The sequence below is a fragment of the Tursiops truncatus genome, chromosome 10 (genome assembly GCF_011762595.2).
Source record: "Tursiops truncatus isolate mTurTru1 chromosome 10, mTurTru1.mat.Y, whole genome shotgun sequence".
NCBI classification, from domain to species: Eukaryota; Metazoa; Chordata; class Mammalia; order Artiodactyla; family Delphinidae; genus Tursiops; species Tursiops truncatus.
In genome coordinates, this window is record NC_047043.1 from 99966001 (window position 1) to 99986764 (window position 20764).

At 59.0% G+C, this 20764-nt stretch overlaps 1 protein-coding gene across 8 annotated transcripts in view; it reads right to left on the minus strand.

The window, feature by feature from the left end:
• Window positions 1–8190: 8190 nt before the first annotated feature.
• FBLN2 (fibulin 2) overlaps window positions 8191–20764 on the minus strand; it is a 74879-nt gene continuing 62305 nt past the window's right edge. For 4 of the 8 annotated variants that reach the window (XM_073787762.1, XM_073787760.1, XM_073787761.1 and 1 more), the window contains 9 exons: window positions 18523–18657; window positions 16554–16691; window positions 15926–16114; window positions 15687–15815; window positions 15181–15306; window positions 12955–13071; window positions 12170–12298; window positions 10971–11094; window positions 8191–9034 (listed from right to left, as the gene is read on the minus strand). In XM_073787762.1, the coding sequence (XP_073643863.1) occupies window positions 8677–9034; window positions 10971–11094; window positions 12170–12298; window positions 12955–13071; window positions 15181–15306; window positions 15687–15815; window positions 15926–16114; window positions 16554–16691; window positions 18523–18657 (1445 nt within the window). In that variant the 3' untranslated portion in view covers window positions 8191–8676. Of the gene's footprint in view, window positions 9035–9076; window positions 9237–10970; window positions 11095–12169; window positions 12299–12954; window positions 13072–15180; window positions 15307–15686; window positions 15816–15925; window positions 16115–16553; window positions 16692–18522; window positions 18658–20764 lie in introns of those variants that run through there. The other 4 variants (XM_073787763.1, XM_033865500.2, XM_073787764.1 and 1 more) reach the window with 3 other exon arrangements.

Genomic DNA, 20764 nt, shown 5'->3' on the forward strand with positions numbered 1-20764 from the left:
TGTCCCCGCCCTTCCTGGCGTGTTTCACAGGGTCAGAGTGGCTGGGGTAGGGAGGACAAGCACATAAACCTTGGCCCCAGCTGGGCCGGACCAGCCTTGAGCTTCCGACCTGATAAATGGACAGAGGAGAGGATAAGGTGTGGCCCAGCACTGACCTTTTAGGGCCGAGACTGAAAGAACCACAGAGGGCTGAGCCCATGGGGGACCCTCGGGGGGACCCCCCCAAGGAGCACGCGGCGGGTGTGCAGCTCCCAGACCCCAGCCTGGGACCCCGCCCAACGCTGCCGCCACCACCAGCCAGCCCTGCTCCTACTGCAGCTCTGGGCCCAACCTAGACAGTTGAACCAACTCTGATGACCACCTGAGTAGCCGGAGAGGACCCAGCCTTTCTCTGGAGCAGCTCATGGGTGGGTGCGGGGGTGTGCAAACATGTGTGTTTATTCATTCAATAAACATTTATTAGTGCCTACTTTATGCTGTGCCCGGTGCTAAGAGCTGGGGAAACAGATCATGTTTATCTGGGTAAATCCTGAGAAGGGCTGCCCCCGGGGCTGTGTGAAGTCAGTGGTGAGCACAGCGGGACGCACCAACTCTATGTGGAGTGGTCAGAGCAGAGGTCTGCAGGATGAGTGAATCTGCCAGGCACTCCCAGCACAGGGAACAGAATGGGCGGAGGCCTGGAGGTGTGAAGGCGCTCAAGGGAGCCGGGAAGGGCTAGTGCTGGGGTAGCTGGAGCACCGGGATGGATTGGGTGTGATACCAGGCCGTGGAACTTGGACTTGAAGCTGGGAAGGATAAGGAGTCGGGATGGGAATTGCACAGGAGAGGGGCCAACGCTGAGACCCCCCCTTCTATCTCGGCCTCAGGCATCTTCCTCTCCTGAAATGAAAGGCAAGGACGCCGAGGTTCAGAAACACCAGGAATCCTGCCCCTCGTCATCCATGGCTGCACTGCCTGTGTGGCCTGGGCAGAACACTCAACCTCTCTGGGCCTCAGTTTCTGCATCTGTAAAACGGGGGTGATCACGGGAGGGAGAATGAGTTTGGCGACACAAAAAGGCGACACGGAGCCCACCTGTCTCCCTCAGACGAGGCAGGGCAGACCCCCCCACCAATACCACCTGCCACCCCTGGAAACACCTGAGCAAAATCCCCTGTGAGGGCCAGAATGACCAGGCTGAACACGGGGCTGTAGGTCAGGCCGCTGCCAGAACCCAAACACCAGAGACAGACCCCCTACACACACACACACGCACGCACACACGCATGCACACACACGCACACACACGGCACCCCCCACATCAGATGCACTCCACTGGTTCCTCCACACTCAAGCTCACCCACCCACAGACACAACCACTGACGCCCCATAGGCCCCCGATGCGAGGGAGAGTCTGTGCACACCTGCTGCCCCTTTTGCACCCAAGCGTGCAGATGCAGACGATAAATTGTATGGTCAGCACCTTACAGGGGGCACTCGCTGGTGTCATCATTCCTCCTGGGAGGCGGTCGCAAACACTGTGTGTGTGCTTGTGCATGTCTGCGTGTGCATGTGTGTTTGTGTGTGCATATTTGTGTGCACGTGTGTGTGCCAGAGGCACCTTTGACAGTCTGGAGGACACTGTAGGTTTTTAACTGCCAATTAGATTGAAATTATAGTTATCAAAATACTAAAAAGAAGTCTATACTACGGCACAATGTGGGCCTGCTTCCTAACACCATGCTTCCTAACGCGATCCAGCGGCAGGTGGTAATTTCGAAGTACTGACGAGCCGCTGTTTTGAGACTCCTGAGATGTGACGGCAACACAGCTAATGCTACTGCGGTTTGTTGCCTGTGCTCATAATGAAAGGAAACGCTTCATTTCCATTAGAGGTTAGTGCCAAACAAAAGATGTCATATTTTGCGCATCTATATTCACGGACCCCCTGATTTCTGCTCCAGGACAGGGCCAGCACTCTGCCCAGCCCAGCCCGCCCAGGCGAGCACAGCTTCTCCCTGGTCTGCGCCTGCGCGGCCGCCCGCAGTTCCGCGCGCTACCGCCAGGTGTCGCCGCGGACCCCACCCACCACCACCACCACCTCCACCTTCGCGCCCAGAGGAGCCCGCGCAAACCCAGACCTCGCCTCCAGCCTAGCCCACCTCCTGCGACTCATCTCTGCCCTCGAAACCCCACTCTGCACCTCGAACTTCCGCTGTTCCCCCAGAGCCTCACACCTCCATGCCCTTCTTCGTGCTGGTTCCTCGGCCTGTAATGCCTGCCCTGCTACTCCAGACCTGGGCCGTGAAAGCCCACTGGAGACAACACTTCCTCCAGGGAACCTTCCCTGATGCCAGTGTAATAGCTCCTCTGAGTGTCCACAGCCCCCGTGGCTTCGTCATCATTGCAGTGACTGTCCAAATGGTTGTACCTGTTTCTGTCCAAACCCCACCAGACTGTGAGTTTCCAGAGGCTGGTTAGGCAACTCAGTGATTTTTTCTTTTTCTGAGCAGTCTTAGGTTCACAGCAATATTGTGTGGCAAGTGCAGAGTTCCCACACACCCCCTACTTGCACACGTGTACAGTCTGCCTAACCATCGGCATTCCCCATCACAGTGCTGCATTTGTTACGACTGACGAGCCCTGCTGCACTGTTAGTAACGGAAGTCCATCATTTATATGAGGGTTCACTCTTGGTGGTTCACATCTTATGGGTTCAGAAAACGTATAATGACATCTGTCCCCCATTGTAATACCATAAAGAATAGTTTCACTCCCTTAAACAGCCTCTGGTCTCCACCTATTCATCCCTCCCTCCCCCCACACTCCTGGCGACTACTCATCTTTTTACTGTCTCCATAGTTCTGGCTTTTCTAGAATGTCATAAAAGTTGGAATCGTACAGTTTTCAGCGTTTTCAGATTGGCTTCTTTCACTTAGTAATAGGCATTTATGGTTCCTCCTGTACTTTCATGACGTGTTAGCTCATTTCTTCTTAGTGCCGAATAATATCCCATTGTCTGGAGGTACCACAGTTTATTCATCCATTCACCTACTGAAGGACATCTTGGTTGCTTCCTAGTTTGGGCGAATATGAATAAAGCTGCTATAAACATCCATGTTCTCGCTTTTGGGTGCACATAAGTTTTCAGCTCATTTGGGTAAATACCAACGATGGCAACTGCTGAATTGTATGTTAAAGAGTATTTTTAATTTTGTAAGAAACGCCAAGTATCTTCCAGAGTAGCCGTACAGTTTTGTGTTCTCACCAGCAGTGAGAGAGAGGGCCTGCTGATGCACATCCTCACCAGAATTTGGTGTTGTCAGCATTCAAGATTTTGGCCATTCTAATCGGTGTGCGGTGATACTTCCTTGTTTTAATCTATAGTTCCCTAATGACATATGATGTGGAGCATCTCTGCACCTGCTTGTTTGCCATCTGTAGATCTTCTCTGGTGAAGTGTGTGTTCAGATCTTTTGCCCATTTTAAAATTAGGTTATTCATTTTCTTATTGTTGAATTTTGAGTTCTTTGTGTTTTTTAGATAACTGCCCTTTGTCATCTGTATCTTTTGCAAGTGTTTTGTCCCTTGTCCTCCCATTCCCTTGAGCCATGAGCTTTTGCAGTCAGGCAGATCTGGGTTTGAGTCTCTGTATGACCTTGGGCAAGTCACATGCTCTCTCTGAGCCTCAGTTTCCACTTCTGTAGAATGGGAACAGAAGCCCTCCCTCACAGGTCACAGCAGGATGAAAAGCAATCTTAGCGATGCAGAGCCCCAAGCACAGCAGCTGAACCCCTGTGGTGTCTCCCGGTAGATGCTGGCGGAGCCCAGGCATGTCAGTTCTCTGCGTGGCACCATTTACCCCCAGTTCCACCATTAAAGCACCTGGCCGTCAATGGTGGTCCCATCCATGGCAGGGCAGGCCAGGCCAGGTCAGTAAATTCACTTGCCAGGAAGATTCTTATGGGTGGGAATTCTTGGTCCCACAGATAGGGCAGAGGAGCAGAGCCTGGGAGACCTCAGCACCGGGGCCACGGACACACCTGCTGTTCAAGGGAGGGGTGATCACGCTGCCAAAGTCAGGGCGCCACTCAGGCCCATGTCCCCTCGAGGACCACTCCTCGCTCCGCACCTGGTGCCCTCCCCATCTGGCCTCCCCCAGACCTCCAGCCTCTGCTCCCACTACAGCCTTCCCTCCAGCCACACTGGGCCATGGTCAGGGTCTCTCGTGCGCCACCATGAGGTACCAGGGCCCTCCCTGCCACCAGAAACACCTTCCCCCATCCCACTTGTCCAAATCCATCCCTCTCCATTAGTCATTGGTAGAGCTCCTGGGCTGGGCTGCAGCCACGAGGGGGCACCGTTGCCCGGCTCATGTGCCTGGAACGTCCAGCCTGTTGGAAAGAACCTCCTCCACCCCACTGGCTTGCAGAAAAGCAGGAGCGGACAACGCCTGCCTCACAAAATCATGGAACGTGGACAAGACAGAAACTCCAGGGCCCCATCCCATGTCCAGTGGACCTTCTGGGCCCAACTTGCACACCTCCCGTGACGGGACGCTCACCATCTCCAGCCAGGCTGTCACCGCTTTGCCATATGGTCTGTTTCGCAGGGGCCATGAGGTTCTAAGGGGCCACGGGGGCTACCGAATCGACACATTTTAAAAGAATAGCTTTACCTTGGGAAACCACAGGAAGGAAGAGGCCTGGGGTTTCCAGAAAAGCTGAAAACCTACACGTTTGGGTGAAAATTCTCCATGTTTCCATGTTGGCTCAAGACTTTTCTAAACACTGTGCCAGCCATGCAATGGAGCCCACGGGCCCTCAGCTCTCCGGGAGGGACCCTGATGTTGGGGGAGCTCAGTGACTTGGATGAAGCAGGCCTGGGCACCCACGTACAATGCTCAGAACCACCACTACCCCCTCCCCGCACACAGGCCAACGGCCCTGCCCGCTCCTCCTCTTGGCACGTGTCAGCAAGTGAGACCACCCATGGGACACAGGGCACAGGAGGCTGGCTGGTGCTGCCTTTCTGGAAGGCAGCCCGGGAGGCATCACAGGGTTTACTGTAGGGGGGCATCCCAAGGTGGGCTCTGCAGCAACAGACCAGACCCACAGTGACAACGATACAAGTTTAAAGCGGTGCAAAGCAATTAAGAGACTGAATGACACCTAAAACAAGACCATTACAGACCGAAAAATACTACCAAAAAAAAAAAGAAGCCCCCTACAGGGCTTGCCCTCATGCTTACTATCTACCCTCCAGACTGCAGCCAGAGGGATGGTTGTAAACTGCAAAGGTGGCCCCCAGTGCTTCAACAGACCCCCACTGCCCTGAGAACTAATTAGGGTCACATCTGCGGTCTGCTGTGACTCCGGCCACCCGCCCCCCACCCTCTAACCACGCCCCTCACTCCTCAAGTCTCCAGCACACCAGCCTTCTTCCGCAGCTCAGAAGCTTTGCACATGCCATTCCCTTTGCCCGGCACACCCTTCCTCACTTGTTACTGCATTCTGTTGGACTTTGCCTGTTGCATTTGACAGAAAACAATCAACTAGCTTACATGAAAGAGAAGATAAAGGCAGAAAATTCACAGGTCCGGTGGCCTCAGGCCTGGTAGGTTTCAGAGCTCAGGCTCTGCGGTTGTGCTGCCCCCTCAGGGGCTCCACCCAGACTTCAGTCTCAGCTTTCACCTGCTGTCACGTGGCGGTGGCCGCTCCAGGCCCGACAGCCCCTTAGGTTCAAGGGCAGGGGTCAAGAAAACCACCTCCATCTCAGTACCCCCGCAAAGACCTCGGGTACATCTGAGGCCCATCGTGGAACCAATCAGTGTCGGGAAACACGGGTGTCATCGGCTCAGGCCCATCACATACGAACTCCACTGTGCAGGAGGGAAAATTCCCAAACAGACTGAATCTGTTATCAGCCTGGCAGCCAGTAGAGGAGGCGAGGGCAGCTCCTGCGGGGGCACCTGCTGCCTGGCGGTGGTGAGGGAAGGTGGCTGACAGCATTCTCTTCAGGCACGACAGCGCTGGCTCTTACTGAAAGGGCCGGTCTCCTCTGCACCTCCAGAGGGCCTCCTCCACCTTGAGGACCCCAGGTTTCCACACCAGCCCTTAACGTCCCACGGCAGACCTTGGCCGAGCAGTCAAACGCCCCTGGATCTCTGTGACTCTCACACGCAGGTCTTCAGCCTGCCACACGGCTCGGTCTGCCCTTCCACCGCAGGAGCCAGGCGCCTCTTTGGGAGCTGCCGCCGAGGGCCCCTGCCTCTCACCCTTAGCCAATACCTGCTCGTTAACAGCTCCAACTTTCTCACTGTCCCTCTGCAGGGCAATACAGCTTGGCGGCAACCAGCCAATTCTGCTGTTGTATTTTTCAAATGCTTGCACCGTCGCATCTGTTGCAGCATCCCCTCCACCAGGACATGCCCCCAGGTCACCACTGGTAAGAGCATTGGCAATTGTACTGCTCCCTTGTGTCAGGGAATAGGTGTGCCCCAGCTACCAACCAGCTCCAATAAAAACTCTGGACACCAAAGGCTCAGAGGAGCTTCCCTGGTGGGCAATGCTCATACGTGAAGGCTGGGAGGAGGTTATGCCACCTGGGACTCCATGGGGAGGGCATAACCAGAAACTGTGTTAGGACGCCTCCTGGACCCTTACAGATACTGTTAAGCGTGTGGGCACGAGAGACAGTGTGCCAGTTGGGACCACCAAATCACATTTCTTCAAACCAAGGATCACACGTGACACCCCACAGTGTCAACAGCAGGCAGAGAGACCTCCTCCTTGGAATGATGTTTAGGCAGAGAGTTAGAACGGCATCTGAGACCCCAGTCGTCTGACATGGGGCAGGGAAGATAAAGACGCGAAGGGCTGGCTTTCAAGCCTTCCTGAGTATACGTTCACCCTCAACACCAGGGAGCCAAGGCAGGTCCCCACTAGAAAGATTCCTCTGCTTTTTAGGTGATCTGGGACAGGGGGTGGGGTAGAATTCTGTTGCGACCGCACAATTCTTCACACAGGGGGAGGATGCTGGCATGACACCGTCTCAACTTTCTTTTTTTGTATCTGACGCAGCTGTCCCGGGAGCAAGGCTGCCACTGTGCACGCAGGAAGCAGGGCTGATTCCTAAGCAAGAAACCATAACTAGAGTTTTAAACCTTGGTGTCAGAATTCCTAAGGGCCTGATGGGGTGGACGGTGCCTTCACCCCATCTGGCAAACTCAGGGTTGCAGCTGTGTGTCGCCCGCTGGTTGAGATGGCCCCCTGGTTAACTCTACCTATAGGAACGGAGTGCGCCGGGGTACGGGGGGGAGGTGCTCGCTGGACGGGCATTGCTGCCCTTCATCTAGACCAGCACGATGGCCAAACCTAACGTCCATTCCCAACGTGGAAGAACTGGGGTACAAATGGAGAGAATCGGAATGGAGAGAATCGGAATCACACAGGGGAAAGGATGAATGGGTTACGCAACAACTACGTTTGTCCAGGACATTAGTATCTCATGAGGCTTAGAGAAGCAGGCAACACCATCTCTCGGCTCCATTATACCAGACGGCTGAAAGGGTGAAGCCGAGCTCACTCCTTCCTTTGGAACCTGACAAAGTGAAATGGACGCTGCAAACCTGAATAGCCTTGTCCTGGAAGCCATGTAGTCACATGAGAGACGATTCGCTGGATGAACTGCTAATGACTGGAGGGCACTCCAGTCTCATTTTGCAGGTTACTCCTACCTCCCGTGATATGTCCCCATAGCCCTGGCACCACTGGTGAAGCTATAATACTGACAATGGCCAAATACACTGGGACACGGAGTTACAGCCTCCGCAGGATGGAACACCAATGGAGAATGGCTGGCCCGAGAGAGAACTGGATTTAGCTAACCATTAGCTCATTTCTACGCTAAACAGTCTCACGCACGTTCGTCATCAGGTGCGAAGAGCAGTCGGTCAGGAGATGACAAAAGTAACACTAAACGTAGATGTCCAGCTTCTGGACAGCGTCCAAAGTGACAAGCCAGGTGCGGCCCACATGTGGAGAAGGAGAGGAGGGAAGAGGGAGACGCAGGCGGAGGAGAAGAAGTAGGATCAGAAGCGAGCACGCTCCCACTGCCGTCCTTTCAGCAACCCAAGGTGAGGCCCGAGGCGGGGGCCCAAGACACGCAGGCACCGCTGGCACACGCAAACGCTGCACAAAAGGAAGCGGGTTTTCTGTTTTCACTTTTTTACTTCATAACCCTTTTGCACTATTTGAATATATATATATATTTGCAATATACATGTACTACTTTATAATTAAACAAAAACACTTAAAAACGATTTTTAAAAAAAGTGAAGAGCTAATCACAGTGGAACATGAAACAGAATATCATCATTGGGGACAGGTCACCCAGTTGAGTCCAAAATCTCCAACGTGGTCGCTGATTCCAGTCTTGGTCATGTCCAGCCTCGGATCCTCCGACCCCATCCACGGGGCACCAGCAGTGGCCTGCGCAAAGCTCCCTCCAGGGGCACAGGAGAGGCCGAAACGCGAGGAACAGGTCAGCAAAATTAAGTTAATTTACAGGGTCAGAGTAAACTGGCCACATCGCCCGCCCCCCACGCGGCCGGCAGGGAGCACGGAAAGAGGCGTGCGGCCGGGGCGCCGGGCCAGGGAGAACCGGGGGCTCCTCGCGCTCGTCCGTGGCCGCGCCTCACAGGGCAAAGGTGGTGAAGAAGATGTGCATCTTGGCCAGGAAGGTGGTGACGGAGCCCTGCCGCCATAGCTTCATCTCCACGTCCAGGGCGAAGTCCCGTGGCTCGCGCACGGACCGCTGCAGGAAGACGACGCCCGTGTAGGCGTTGAGGCGGCGCGTGCCGAAGTAGCCCTCCTCGTTGCCCTTGGTGATGGTCAGCGCGATGGTGTCGCCGGCGAAGGCGGGCACCGGGCTGATGCGGAAGATGTGCGCCGGCACGAGCAGCCCGGTCTGGAAGTTGAGCCGGTAGTACGTGATGCGCGCCGGCGCGTTCTGGCACTCCATGAAGTCGTGGCACAGCGCGCGCTCGCACTTCCTGCGGGGCGCACGGCGGGGGCGTCAGCGGCGGGCGCGTCAGCGGCGGGCTCGCTCCCACCCCTACACTCACCCAGCGCGACCGGGCGCCGGCCCCCAGCCCAGCTCCGCCCTCGGCAGCCTCGCAGCCTCTGCCGGGTCACCTGACCTCCCTGGACCTCAGCTTCCTCGTCGTAGGACGGGTTAATGGCCTTGCGATTTCACTGGTGGGAAGGGGTGAGGTTATAAACATGCGGGCTCTCAGCACAGCGCCAGGTAGCTTGTCATTCTTACCTCCCTGCCTGCATTCTTTCCCTTGCCTATGTGCATGGATTCCCTGGCCTCGGTGTTTTTACTGTTGTGATCTTTTCTCAGATTCCCTTTTCTTCCATGATTGACTCTCCCGCGGAGCCATTTCCTCTTCTGACTTGGGATGGCCTGCCCTTTCCCCTCTCCGAGGATCAGAGAGCTGAGTCACACCTGCTCCAGAGGACGCCGGGAACTCGGCCACGCTACGGGACCACGATGACAGAACCTGCACCAAACCCCACGGGGCCCAAGGCTTCGGTTTCTAAGCTCAGCAACAATCTGGTCTCTTCTGGGTGCAATGAGACACTGTCACCTCCATCACCAAATCCCTGTCTCAAAGCTCAGTGCTTCCAAAATGGCCACCAGGGCTCAGCAGGGCTCGTGGATGTTCTGAGCAGAGCTCCCCAACTGGGGGACCACAGTGCCCAGCCACGCGGGGTTGGGATATGACGTCACCAACACATGGCACCAATGCAGCGCCAGGCCATGCCACACACTCTGTAAACTCATGACGTGTTTTCACTCATGCCGTGCTGACACCCACCCTGGGGCTGGCGCTACCATCACCCATGTTGCAGGCGGAGCAGCTGAGACCCAGGGAGGGGAGGTCACCTGCCCAGGGTCACCCAGACACAGTCACCCAAGCGTCCCAACACACCTGCACGTAGACACTCCCCAGCACTGTGTGTATTAGCAAGCATGTCACGGGGTCAGCAGGACAGCCGGCAAGTAAATCACGAGCGCATACATGCTCAGAAGCGCCACCCCAGGCGGGCTGCACGCACAGATGCAAAAGACGGCGACCAAGCAGAGAAAGCACGCTTCGAACAACCGAGCACATCCACATGACAGCACCGCGCAGAGAAAACAAGATGGGCGCTCCAGCAAGTCCTCTATGGAAATGCATGTTTAGTAAGGAAAGGACAGGAAATACGGCGAAACACCAAGAGGCATCACTAGGGAGTGTGGTCACCAGCCTGCGAGATGGCCCCGGTGTGTCCCCTCCTGTCACTCACACTTTGAATGTTGCCTCCCAGGGTACCCCATGCAGTGCTGGACTGTGTGGCCAGGAGCAGAAGTGAGGAAATGTCACTTTTAGGATTGGGACCTTCACTTGCCTTCTTCATGACCCGTGCTGGGAGAGCTCCGGCCCCATGAAGAGGCCACATGGTGAGGCGCTGAGGCCTCCTGCCCAGAGCCATGAGTGGGCAGCGGGATCCTGCAGCCCCAGTCAAGCCTTCAGAGGACCCAGCCCTACGCGACCCTTAGCCAGGACCACCCAGCTAAGCAGCTCCTTGGCTCGTGACCCTCCAAGACTGCGTGAGATGATAACTACTTGTCACGTTAAGATGCGAAGTGCTGGAAAGAACTCGTTACACGGCAAAAGATAATATGTGTGTGTGTGTGTGTGTGTGTGTGTGTGTGTGTGTGTGTGTGTTTGAAAGAGATTTTTGTGTGTGAGTTTTCCTCCTTTCATGCTCTATGCTCCAAGCTTTCCGCAAGGTGCTCTCTTGTACCATTTATAGTCATCAGACCACAGACCTGGCAGTGGGGCCTGTGAAGAGCAGGAGGTGGTGAAGGCATGCGCCGGTCAGCTGGCCTCCGCCCTGGGCAGTGTGGATTGGCCGAGGCCGGGTGGGGGCACTCACGTTTCAGAGACCCGGACGTAGTTTGGGGGACACTCGAAACGCAGGCAGCGGAAGCCACCCTGGATGTTATGGCAGGTCTCAGCCTCAGAGCAGTTGTGGGTGCCCAGTGCACACTCGTCCAGGTCTGGGGGGAGCAGAGGAGGGCGATGGGAGGGATGCCCAGAGCTGGAGACCCTCGTCCGAGCCACCCCAGCCCGCCCCAGGGGCCTGGGTCTCAGAGCAGCTCGGCCTGTGGGCGCACAGCTCACGTGCCACCCGAGCGTCACATACTCCCGTCTCTTCCACTCTGTACAGTAGCCAAGGGCCTGGGAGCCTCTGTGCTGCCAGCACTGGCCATTCCCCAGCCCCCGCGCCAGGAAGGCCAGGGAGGAGGGGTCGGGGGAGATGTCCTGAACGCGAACAGGTTTCCGGCCTGAAGCGCCTTCAAGGACCAGAATCATGGCAGCGTCTGAGCCGCCCAAGAAGCCCGTGCTGTGCTCCCACCATCAAGCAGAACAGGGCCTCAGGTTCAAAACTGAAATCACGCTCTAGGCACATGGAGTCATCGTTCCCGCACAGCTGTTTGCGGCAGGTAAGACCCTCACCTTTTACAGAGTCCACACTGATTTTTTTTTTTTTTTTTTTTTTTGCGCTACGCGGGCCTCTCACCGTTGTGGCCTCTCCCATTGTGGAGCACAGGCTCCGGACGCGCAGGCCCAGAGGCCATGGCTCACGGGCCCAGCCGCTCCGTGGCATGTGGGATCTTCCCGGACCGGGGCACGAATCCGTGTCCCCTGCATCGGCAGGCGGACTCTCAACCACTGCGCCACCAGGGAAGCCCCAGACAGATTATTTTTTAAATTAAAAAGCAGACAGCTCTGCAGCCACGAAGGCTTGGCCAGCTTCTGGGACCCCTGAGGCTTCTCTTGAATAGGCTGGGTAGGTCTCCTGTCTTTAGAACCATCCCACAGGACCCCCGTCCCGCTCGCAGGGCAGGGCCCAGAGCAGAGTCCAAGCCTCTAAGCTGGGTCAAGCAGCAGAAAGACTGCCACCTGCCTCATCCCAGGCGTAGACCTCGGTGAACACGGCCACCAGTGGCATCAGCCATTCTCTGCCTATGCACTTGGTGTCAGAGCTCTGGGAGCACAGCCAGCTGCATGAGGCTTCTGGGCCTGCTTGGAGGCTGCCTGAGGCCCCGGTGGGGCGGACCCCGCACTCACCTTTGCAGGACCTCCCGTTGGCCGTCATGGTGTAGCCGCGCTCTGGGCACACGCACTGGTAGCTTCCTGGCACGTTGATGCAGCGGAAGGTGCAGAGGATGCCGGCGCCCTGAGCGCACTCGTCAATGTCTGCCAGAGAGAGTTTCAGCCCCTCGTGAACCCTGGGTCATCCTGCCACAGCAGTGGAGCCTAGGGGCCCATTTTACAGGTAAGGACGACAGGGCTGAGAGAGGAAGAGAGCTGCCTGAGGCCACAGAGCTCACAGGACCCGCATTCCAGGGCTTGCCTCCCGGGGCCGCCCCATACTTGCTACTGCCAGCTGAGGGCCAATCAGGTACCAGACAGGGTGTGGACAAGGTACAGCTGACCCCTGAACAACACAGGTTTGAACTGCACAGGTCCACTTACACGAGGACTTTTTCCAATAAATACTACAGTACTACGCCATCTGTCCTCGGTTCAACCACAGAGGCGGAACCGCAGATACAAAGGGCCGCCTGTAAAGTTATATGTGGATTTCTGACTATCGGGGAGGGGAGGCCCTAAACCCCGTGTCATTCAAGGATCAACCGTAATTAACTTAATCCTTCATCCCACTGACGTCAGACGTGGGAAGCATTTGTCCAAGGTGGCACAGCCAGGAAACGCCCGGCTGGGACTCAAACTCTGATATGACGCTAAGGCCTCCGTGTGGCCCGTGTCCCCAGCCCGGTGGGGACTCGAGGAGCCTGGCACACGGGAAGTGGTGTCTCTCAGGAAGGGGGCCCTGGGCAGAGGAGAGGTACCTGTGCAGGTATGCCCGTCCTCGGCCAGCTGGTAGCCCTGGCGGCAGTAGCACTGGTAGGAGCCATAGATGTTGGCGCACTCCTGGCTGCAGCGCTGGGCCTCACACTCGTTCACGTCTGCAGACAGACCAGCCGGAGGTCACTGAGGTGTCCTTCCAGCGCAGAGGGCCAAGGTCCGGCTCACCCGGAGCCTTATCTTGAGAGACCATCAGTCCCAGCCTCCCTTCGGGCCGACGGGGAACCAGAGGCCCAGAGAAAGGCAAGGAGCCTGCCTGAGACACGCAGTAGCAGGGGCAGTGATGTATTATAGCTTGCTGGTGCAGTCCCGGCCTACTGCCCAGAGGAAGCAGCCACAGGTGGGGCTCAGATCCCCACACGGGGAGCTAGATGCTGCCCTACTGAGGGTCCACAGCACTGGGTAGAGATGGGTCCGGGAGATGTCACCTAGGTGCTAACAAGGACCTGCCCTTGACCCCCAGGGCCGGCCTGCATGGGGGTGGGGGAGGGGGGAGAGCCGGCCTGCGAGGCAGCGGGTGAGCTGTGTGAGTGGAGGACGGGGGAGATGGGGCATCTGCTGGACTCTGAGTTCCTTGTGGGCAGGGACTTGTCTCTCATTCATCCAACCAAGACCTGCCGGGCTCCGACAAGCGCCAGGCCTGTGCTGAGCGTGGGGACAGGGCCACGAGCAAGACGGACAACCACCCCCCTGTCATAGAGCTGATGTTCACGTGTGTGCTGGGGAAGAAGCGGGGGGATTAAAGGGGCGGAATACCTAGTACGGCAGAAGATGGCGCATGCTATGGGAAGAGAGCAGAGAAGGGGCAGGGGTGCGTCTGGGAGGGCTGCAGTGTTAGAGTCGCGCGGGCATCTGGGGAAGCGTTCCAGGCAGAAGGCACGGTGAGAGCACAGGCCCCGAGGTGAGGGTGCGCCCTGTGCACGCACAGAAGAGCGAGGAGGCCGGTGTGGTCAGAGCAGAGTGCGGGGGACGGGGTCAGCTCACACGTGGCCTTGAGGCCACTGTCTGACGCATGATCCTCGGGACCTCACAACATACACAGCTTTCACACAAAATGATGGAAGCCGTGAATGAGTGAATGAGTGGCTTCTCTCCTCTACCGGGCTCTGAGCTCCCGGGGGCCAGGGGCCACGCTGGTTCCATCTGAGTCTCTACCGTCCAGCCACAGATGGAGCTGGAGAGAAGTGGCCTGAAGTAGGGGCGGCGGGGGAGGCAGAAGGGCCAAGAAGTGAACGAATGAACTACAACTAGGGTGGGAATGACGCTCCATCCCCACGGCTGTCTGCACCCAGCCTGGCCGGGGGGAGGGCTCACGGGTGGCTGTAACCCCCGTGAGTGAAAGGGAGTGACAGGGTCTGTTTTGGGAGCCCATCCAAGTGCCGTCTGACACAGCCAGGCCTGGGGTCACTCCCCTGTCCCTGGGCTGGTCCCGTCCCACAAGAGGCCAGCTCTTTGGCCAGGCCAGGCAATCAGAGAGAGGTGCATGGCCTTCCCAGGGGTCTCAGCAGACTCACCTCCCCAGGAGGGAAATGAGGAACGCGCCTCCAGGGGAGTGCTGGGAAAGACGGCACCAGCAAATGGGGCCAGAGACCCCACACCCCCTTACTCACGGGGCCCCTCCCCACTTCACTGAGCAGCCCGGGACCCCTGCACCCCTCCACACCAACCCCCCCAGACCTGGCCCAACCACACCATGAACACAGGTGGGAACAGTGTGACGGTCCCTCACGCGTCCCCTCCGTCAGCCCCAGGCGCACCCCACATGGGCGAGTTCACGTGCTCGGTTTAACACACAGTGTGTTTAAGTTTAGATCCACCAGCGACATGTACAAACCAGCAGACTTCGCATAAATATCTAGATTTCTGGGCTCTGGAAAACCAAGATGGGGTGACTCTGGAGGGCACTGCCAGGTGCTGTGTGGCCGCCGGGCCGTCCGCGTGGCCACGGGCCTACCTCTCATCTCACTCACTCTGCCCCCCGCCTGAAGCCCAGGGCACCGCGGTCATGACCAGGGTCAGCACCTACCAAGGGGCAGAGGCTGGGCCGCCGCCCCTGCCTGCCGGGAGCTCCCGCCCAGGGGTGCACACAACACACACACCCAGCCCTTGGGTCTGAGATGGCAGTGGGGGGCCCTGGCAGGAAACAGCGTGCAGCTGAGGCCTGGGGCCCTGCACGGGGCGCCACGGGTCAGAGGCCGGGTCGGCCGTACCTTCGCAACGCTTGCCGTCGGCCGCCAGCCGGAAGCCGGAGGCGCAGGAGCAGCGGTAGGAGCCGAGCGTGTTCTCGCACGCGTGCTGGCACAGGCGGCTGGGCGAGCTCCAGCACTCGTTCACGTCTGCGGGGCGGGCGGCAGGTGCAGGGCCTCAGGGAGGGCGGAGGGGGCCTGGACGCCAGCCGCCTCCAGCCCCGGGGAGGAGAGGGACCCAGGAGCCCAGAAGGAACGCGGGGGAAGAGGGAGCAGGGGAAGACGGCAGAGGAGGTGTTGGACAGAGACCAGAGGCAGACATGGAGAGACAGACGGCACAGCAAAGGGCAAGAAAAGAGCGCGATGGGGACCGAGAGCAGAGCCACAGCTGGACAGGACGGCAGGAAGGCTGTCCAGCCCAGAGCGGGCCGGCCATGTGGTCAGGGCAAGGCTGGCCGGGGGGAGGGCCTGGGGCAGGCGGGCACCTCTCAGGGCAGCCGGACGGGGTCCCGGCCACCAGTCCCACCTACCGACGCAGGCGCGGCCGAAGGCGTCCCGCTGGAAGCCAGGCTTGCAGTCACAGCGGTAGGAGCCGGGGAGGTTGTGGCATACCTGCCCCTCGCCGCAGCGGTGCACGCCCGCCTCACACTCGTTCACGTCTGCAGGGGGAGGCGAGCAGGGCACCCTGAGGCCCGGACTCTCCCCCTGCACCAGCCGCCCCGGCCCAGGGCACCCGGGAAGCCAGAGGCTAGGGGGAGGCGGGCCTTACCCACACACTTGGTCCCATCCTGGCTGGCGTGGTAGCCACGCCCGCAGATCACCGGGTTCCTCTGGCACGTGTAGGAGCCCACCGTGTTGACGCAGCTGAAGCCTGGCCGACACGGCTCGGAGAGTGACGTGCACTCATTGATGTCTGCGGAGGCGGGTGCGGGTGACAGGGAGCCTGCTGGAGCCCCTCCTGGAGCCCCAGCATCTGAGTCCAGGGCTGCACTGGGAGGCGGCCAGTCCTGGGCCCCAGACCAGTCCAGGTCGGGCTATCCAGTCCCTGAGTCCCAGGACCCGTGGGCTTTCCCTCCCAGAACCCAAGCGCTGTTGCGTAGGTTAAAAAAACGTGATTCACTTTCATCCAGTCCAATCCCACAGATGGGTAAACTGAGGCCACAAGAGGAGTAACTCAGCCGCGAGCAGACAGTTCAGGATAATAAGAGCTTCCATTCTGCAAGTGCCTCGCGGGGCCCAGGCACTGACACATCCATTCACAGAGGGACACTGAGGCCGGGAGGGGGAAAGTGCAGCGAGCCAGGGCTCCCTCTTCTGTAAAGCCCTCAGAGCCTATCCCCACAACGACCTCTCCTAAAGACCCCCAGGGCCAGGCAGCCCCTCCAGGCCCCACTCACCCACGCAGTTGCCCTCGGGGTCCTGCAGGAAGCCCTCCATGCAGCGCTGCCGCGCCTGGCAGTAGAAGGAGCCCTTGGTGTTATGGCACACGGAGCCCGCCTGGCAGTTGTGTGTGCCCAGCTCACACTCGTCCACGTCTGCCACACAGACCAGGCCGGGGGTCAGGGGCCGGCGGGCTGGCAGGCCCCTGCCCGCACATCCCCACAGTGACCTTGACGGTTACAAAGGTCTTCTGCGTCACAGGGAGCTGCCGTGGCCCATGCCAGCAGTAACAACAACGTTACCCCCTCACTGAACTCTGCCGTGCTACCAGGCGTTGTCCCAAGGGCTCTGAGACGTACTTATTTACTCAGTGCTTACATGTACCCGGAAGCAGGCTATGACGAGCCCCCTCCTTCACAGGGGAAACTGAGGCACAGGCAGGGTTCCATAGCTGGGGCACTGCTTCTGGGCAGCCAGGCTTGGAGCTTCCAACGATGGAACTGCCAGACCTGGACGGCACCGCTGTCCCCGCCTGCGGTGTGGCACCAGCAGGTCACAGGTGCCCCTCCCCGCTGTGCAGCACCCAGTTTACAAAGTGCAGGCCCCATGCTTCCCCTGTGCTTCCCGCACAGCAGGCATGTCGGGCTCTTTCCAGACGAGGAAACCGAGGCACGGAGCAGAAAGGGGACACAGAGGGCTAGTGGCACAGCCGGGACCGCCTCGGCCTCCTGACGGCCTGACCAACCTTGTGGGTCTGTCCGTGTGTTGTTCATCCATCCACCCCCTCCAGTTTCCAAGGTTTCCACCACTTTCCCAAAGGAGCCCAGCCTCTAGGCAACCCTGTGCTGGGTTCTAGAACCCCCTCCAAGGACCCCCGGGAGGCTGAGAACACAGCCCCTGCCCAGCCACTCTGGTCTAAGAAGGAGGCCCTGGGATGAGAGGGGCGGGGTGCTGGGGCGTCCAGGGAGACGGCCCCCCTCCCCACGTGTCAGGGTTCTCTAAAGGGGGCTCACCGTGGATCTGTGTGAGCCCTGTGGGCATGTGTGGGTGTGCACAGGTGTGCGCCGAGGGGCCTGGGCTCATCTCCTGCCAGCTCACCCCACCCCTGCTCCGCGCCCAGCTCAGGGCCCGGCATGGAGTGCGTTCAGCACCTGCCTGAGCTCCCGCCGACCTCAGAGCCGCTTCCCACCGCCATTTTCCGGGCTTGCAACAATGGAGCACTGCTCTGGGTCTCACCTCCTGGGTGACTTTCTTCTAGACGTTTTCAGTTAAAATAAAACACTTCCCGTCACAGGTGAAACAAACTCCCAACTGCTCGCCTATCTGGGCCTGCCAACCCCGCAGCCTCCTTCCACCGGCAGCGTGCTCTCACCCGAGACGCCCTTTCTGCCTTTTGTGCCAAGACTCCTCCCCTCCCTAAGGGCATGACACCTGCTGCTCCCTCTGCCTGGAACACCCTTCCCAGGGGCCTCTCATCCCGCAGGTCTGTGCCCAAACATCACCGCCACAAGGGGCCGGCCTCTTTGGACCCCACCTAAAGCAACACCCAGCCCCGCGTGCCTGTGGGCCCGCCGGTCCCCCCAACAGGAGGCCAGAGACAAGAACACAACCCCACCGGTACCCCTGCCACCCAGAACCCTGCCAGGCCCACAAACAACACTGGGGAAGCATCTGCTGAAACGGTTCAATGGAACCTCTCTCTCTTCTGAGGCGGCTAGAATTTTCTGGTAAAAAGGACAGAAGTGACCGTTCTGTGGGAACTGAGGCATAGGGAGGGGACTAACTGACCCAGACACACTTACCTCGGAGGCCACCCCCCGCCCCAGCCTCTGCCCCTAAACCGGCGCAGGAAACCCCAGGGCTGGGAGCTTGCCAGAAGGGAGAAGGCTCTGGGCGGGCCAGGTGGGCTGCAGGCGGGCTGGGGGCGGATCAGAAGGTGGGGCGGGGGTGGGGAGGTGGGCAGGGCCTCCAGCCAGCTCGCCTCACCTGTGCACTCGCCATCCTTGAGCATGTAGCCGGACTCACAGGTGAGAGCCTTGTAGCAGCGGAAGGAGCCCACCGTGTTCATGCAGTGCTCGCCCCGGCTGCACGTGTGCAGGTCCGTCACGCACTCGTTGATGTCTGCGGGGAGGGTGAGGCCGTCAGAGGCTGCGGGGCCCTCCCGGTACGGCGCACGCGCTGCCGGCCAGCCGGCCCTGCCCTCAAGGTACTCACTTCCCAGAGAGCAGCACGGTCTGTGCAACCACCCGTTCAACAAAGATTTATGGAGCATGTGCCATGGCCCCAGGGGTCCATGGTGAACAAGACAGACAGAAAGTCTGCCATGGCGCGGGACACTCAGAGCGGGGGTACCAGCGGACAGACAAACCTAAGAGGGAGGGTGGTCCTGAGTCTTGTGCAAGAGAGAGCGAAGGAGACCAGGAGTGGGAGGTGCAGGGGGCGGAGGCACGAAGGATGCTCAGGGCAGAGGACACTTGAGCAAAGCATTTGAGGAGGTGCCAGGATGAGCCGAGCATGTATCTTGGGCAGAGGGGACAGGCCGCCAGGCAGGCCCAGGCTCTGGCCCAGAGGGGTGTGACTGGGGCGGGAGAGGAGAGTGTTAGGAGATGCGGGGGAGGTGGGAGCCATCGAGGGCTCCAGCAGAGGAGGGAAGTGGGCTGACTTATTGGTAACAGGGTCCCCTGGCTGAGTGCAAATACTCCAGGGGTGAGGGTCTGTTAGACTAGGAGATGATGGGGCTTAGGCTGCCGCCCACAGAGGCGAAGAGAAGCAGTCGGGTCCTGGAAGTGCTGTGAAGGTCAAACCGACAGGATCTACGGTGGATGCGACGAAGGAGAGAGAAAAAGAGGAGCCCATTGGCCTTGGCAAAGCTTTCTGGACGAGCAGCTCTACAGATGGGGGCCCCGCACCCGGGCTGGGGCCAGCTGGGAGGAGCAGGCTCACAGCGGAAGGCTGGGAGCCCTTGACGTCACACTGGGCTTGAGGATGAAGCGGCAGCCAGAGGCCTGCCTCGGAGCTCATGGAAGGGGTCTGAGGCGAGACATTGACGTGGGAGTGGTCACTGCTGAGGTCACCCGGGGGCCGAGTACTGACGCCTGGGATGCGCAGGTGGGGAGGGGAGAAGCCAGCAAAGGAGGGAAAGAAGTGGCATCAGGGAGGGCGGAGGAGACCCAGAGAGGTGGCCAAGTCAGACATCCCTGCAGGTGGGCAGAGGACACCCCGTGTCTCTGCCACGCTCCACCTGGCAGGGGAGGTACAGCAGTCGTGCGGATTCGTTCATTCACTGGACACACCTTAACGAGCAGCTATTCTGTGCTAAGCCCAGGTGGCCTAGAGGTGTGTCACAGCCTCTGCCCCCAAGGAACTGCCAGTCAGCAGGCAGGGAGAGAGGACAGGTCAGGCGGAGACGCTGGGGAGGTAAGCTGCACAGCCCCGGGCTCGGGCCAGGGCACTGCCCGCTGTGGGCGCTGCGCTGTCAGAGCTGCTCTCAGGGACAGTCATGTCTGAGCTGAGCCTACCAGGACGACAGGACCACGTGGAGAGGAGGGGTACAGGGCTGTGGGGCAAGAGACTGTCCCAAACTCACAGGTGAGCCAACTGGTGTACAGGCCCGGCCAAGGCTGGTTGGGTGGGGAAGAGGAGGAGGAAAAGGGAGAGTTCTGGCCCGTGGTTTCCAAGGAAGGGTTGGCTGGGCCAGACAGAGACTTCTGATTTATAAGCTGGATTGACAGCGAGAGACACATTCTCAGGAGCCCAGAAACATCATGGGCCAGGAGCCCGCCCTAGCCTGGGAGGAATCGTGGTGAGAGATGACAGCAGACACCACTGACTGTGTGGCTCACTTAGGGATCGGGCGGCTTACAGGAACTGCCCTCGATCCCCCAGAGATACTGCTTCACAGATAAGGAACTAGGTCTCACAGAGGGGATGTGACTGAAGTCTCCCAGCCTGCACGGGACAACAGCAAGAACAGAACCCAGAGCGCCCAGCCCTTTCCCCACTGCTGCAGAGTGGGCCCCAGAGACGGGGCTCCCACCGTCTCAAAGCCAAGCCCACCTGGAACACTATTCCCAGGACCCAAGATGTTCCTCAAAGGACAGGGCACAAAAGGCCAACAGCAAAGCACAGGGGATTCCCCACAGAGGTCACCTGTCTGTTAGAAGTCCTGTGGACTTGGCACCGCCCAATACTGTCCCACTTCAGCTTACATACCTCCAGTGATGGGGGC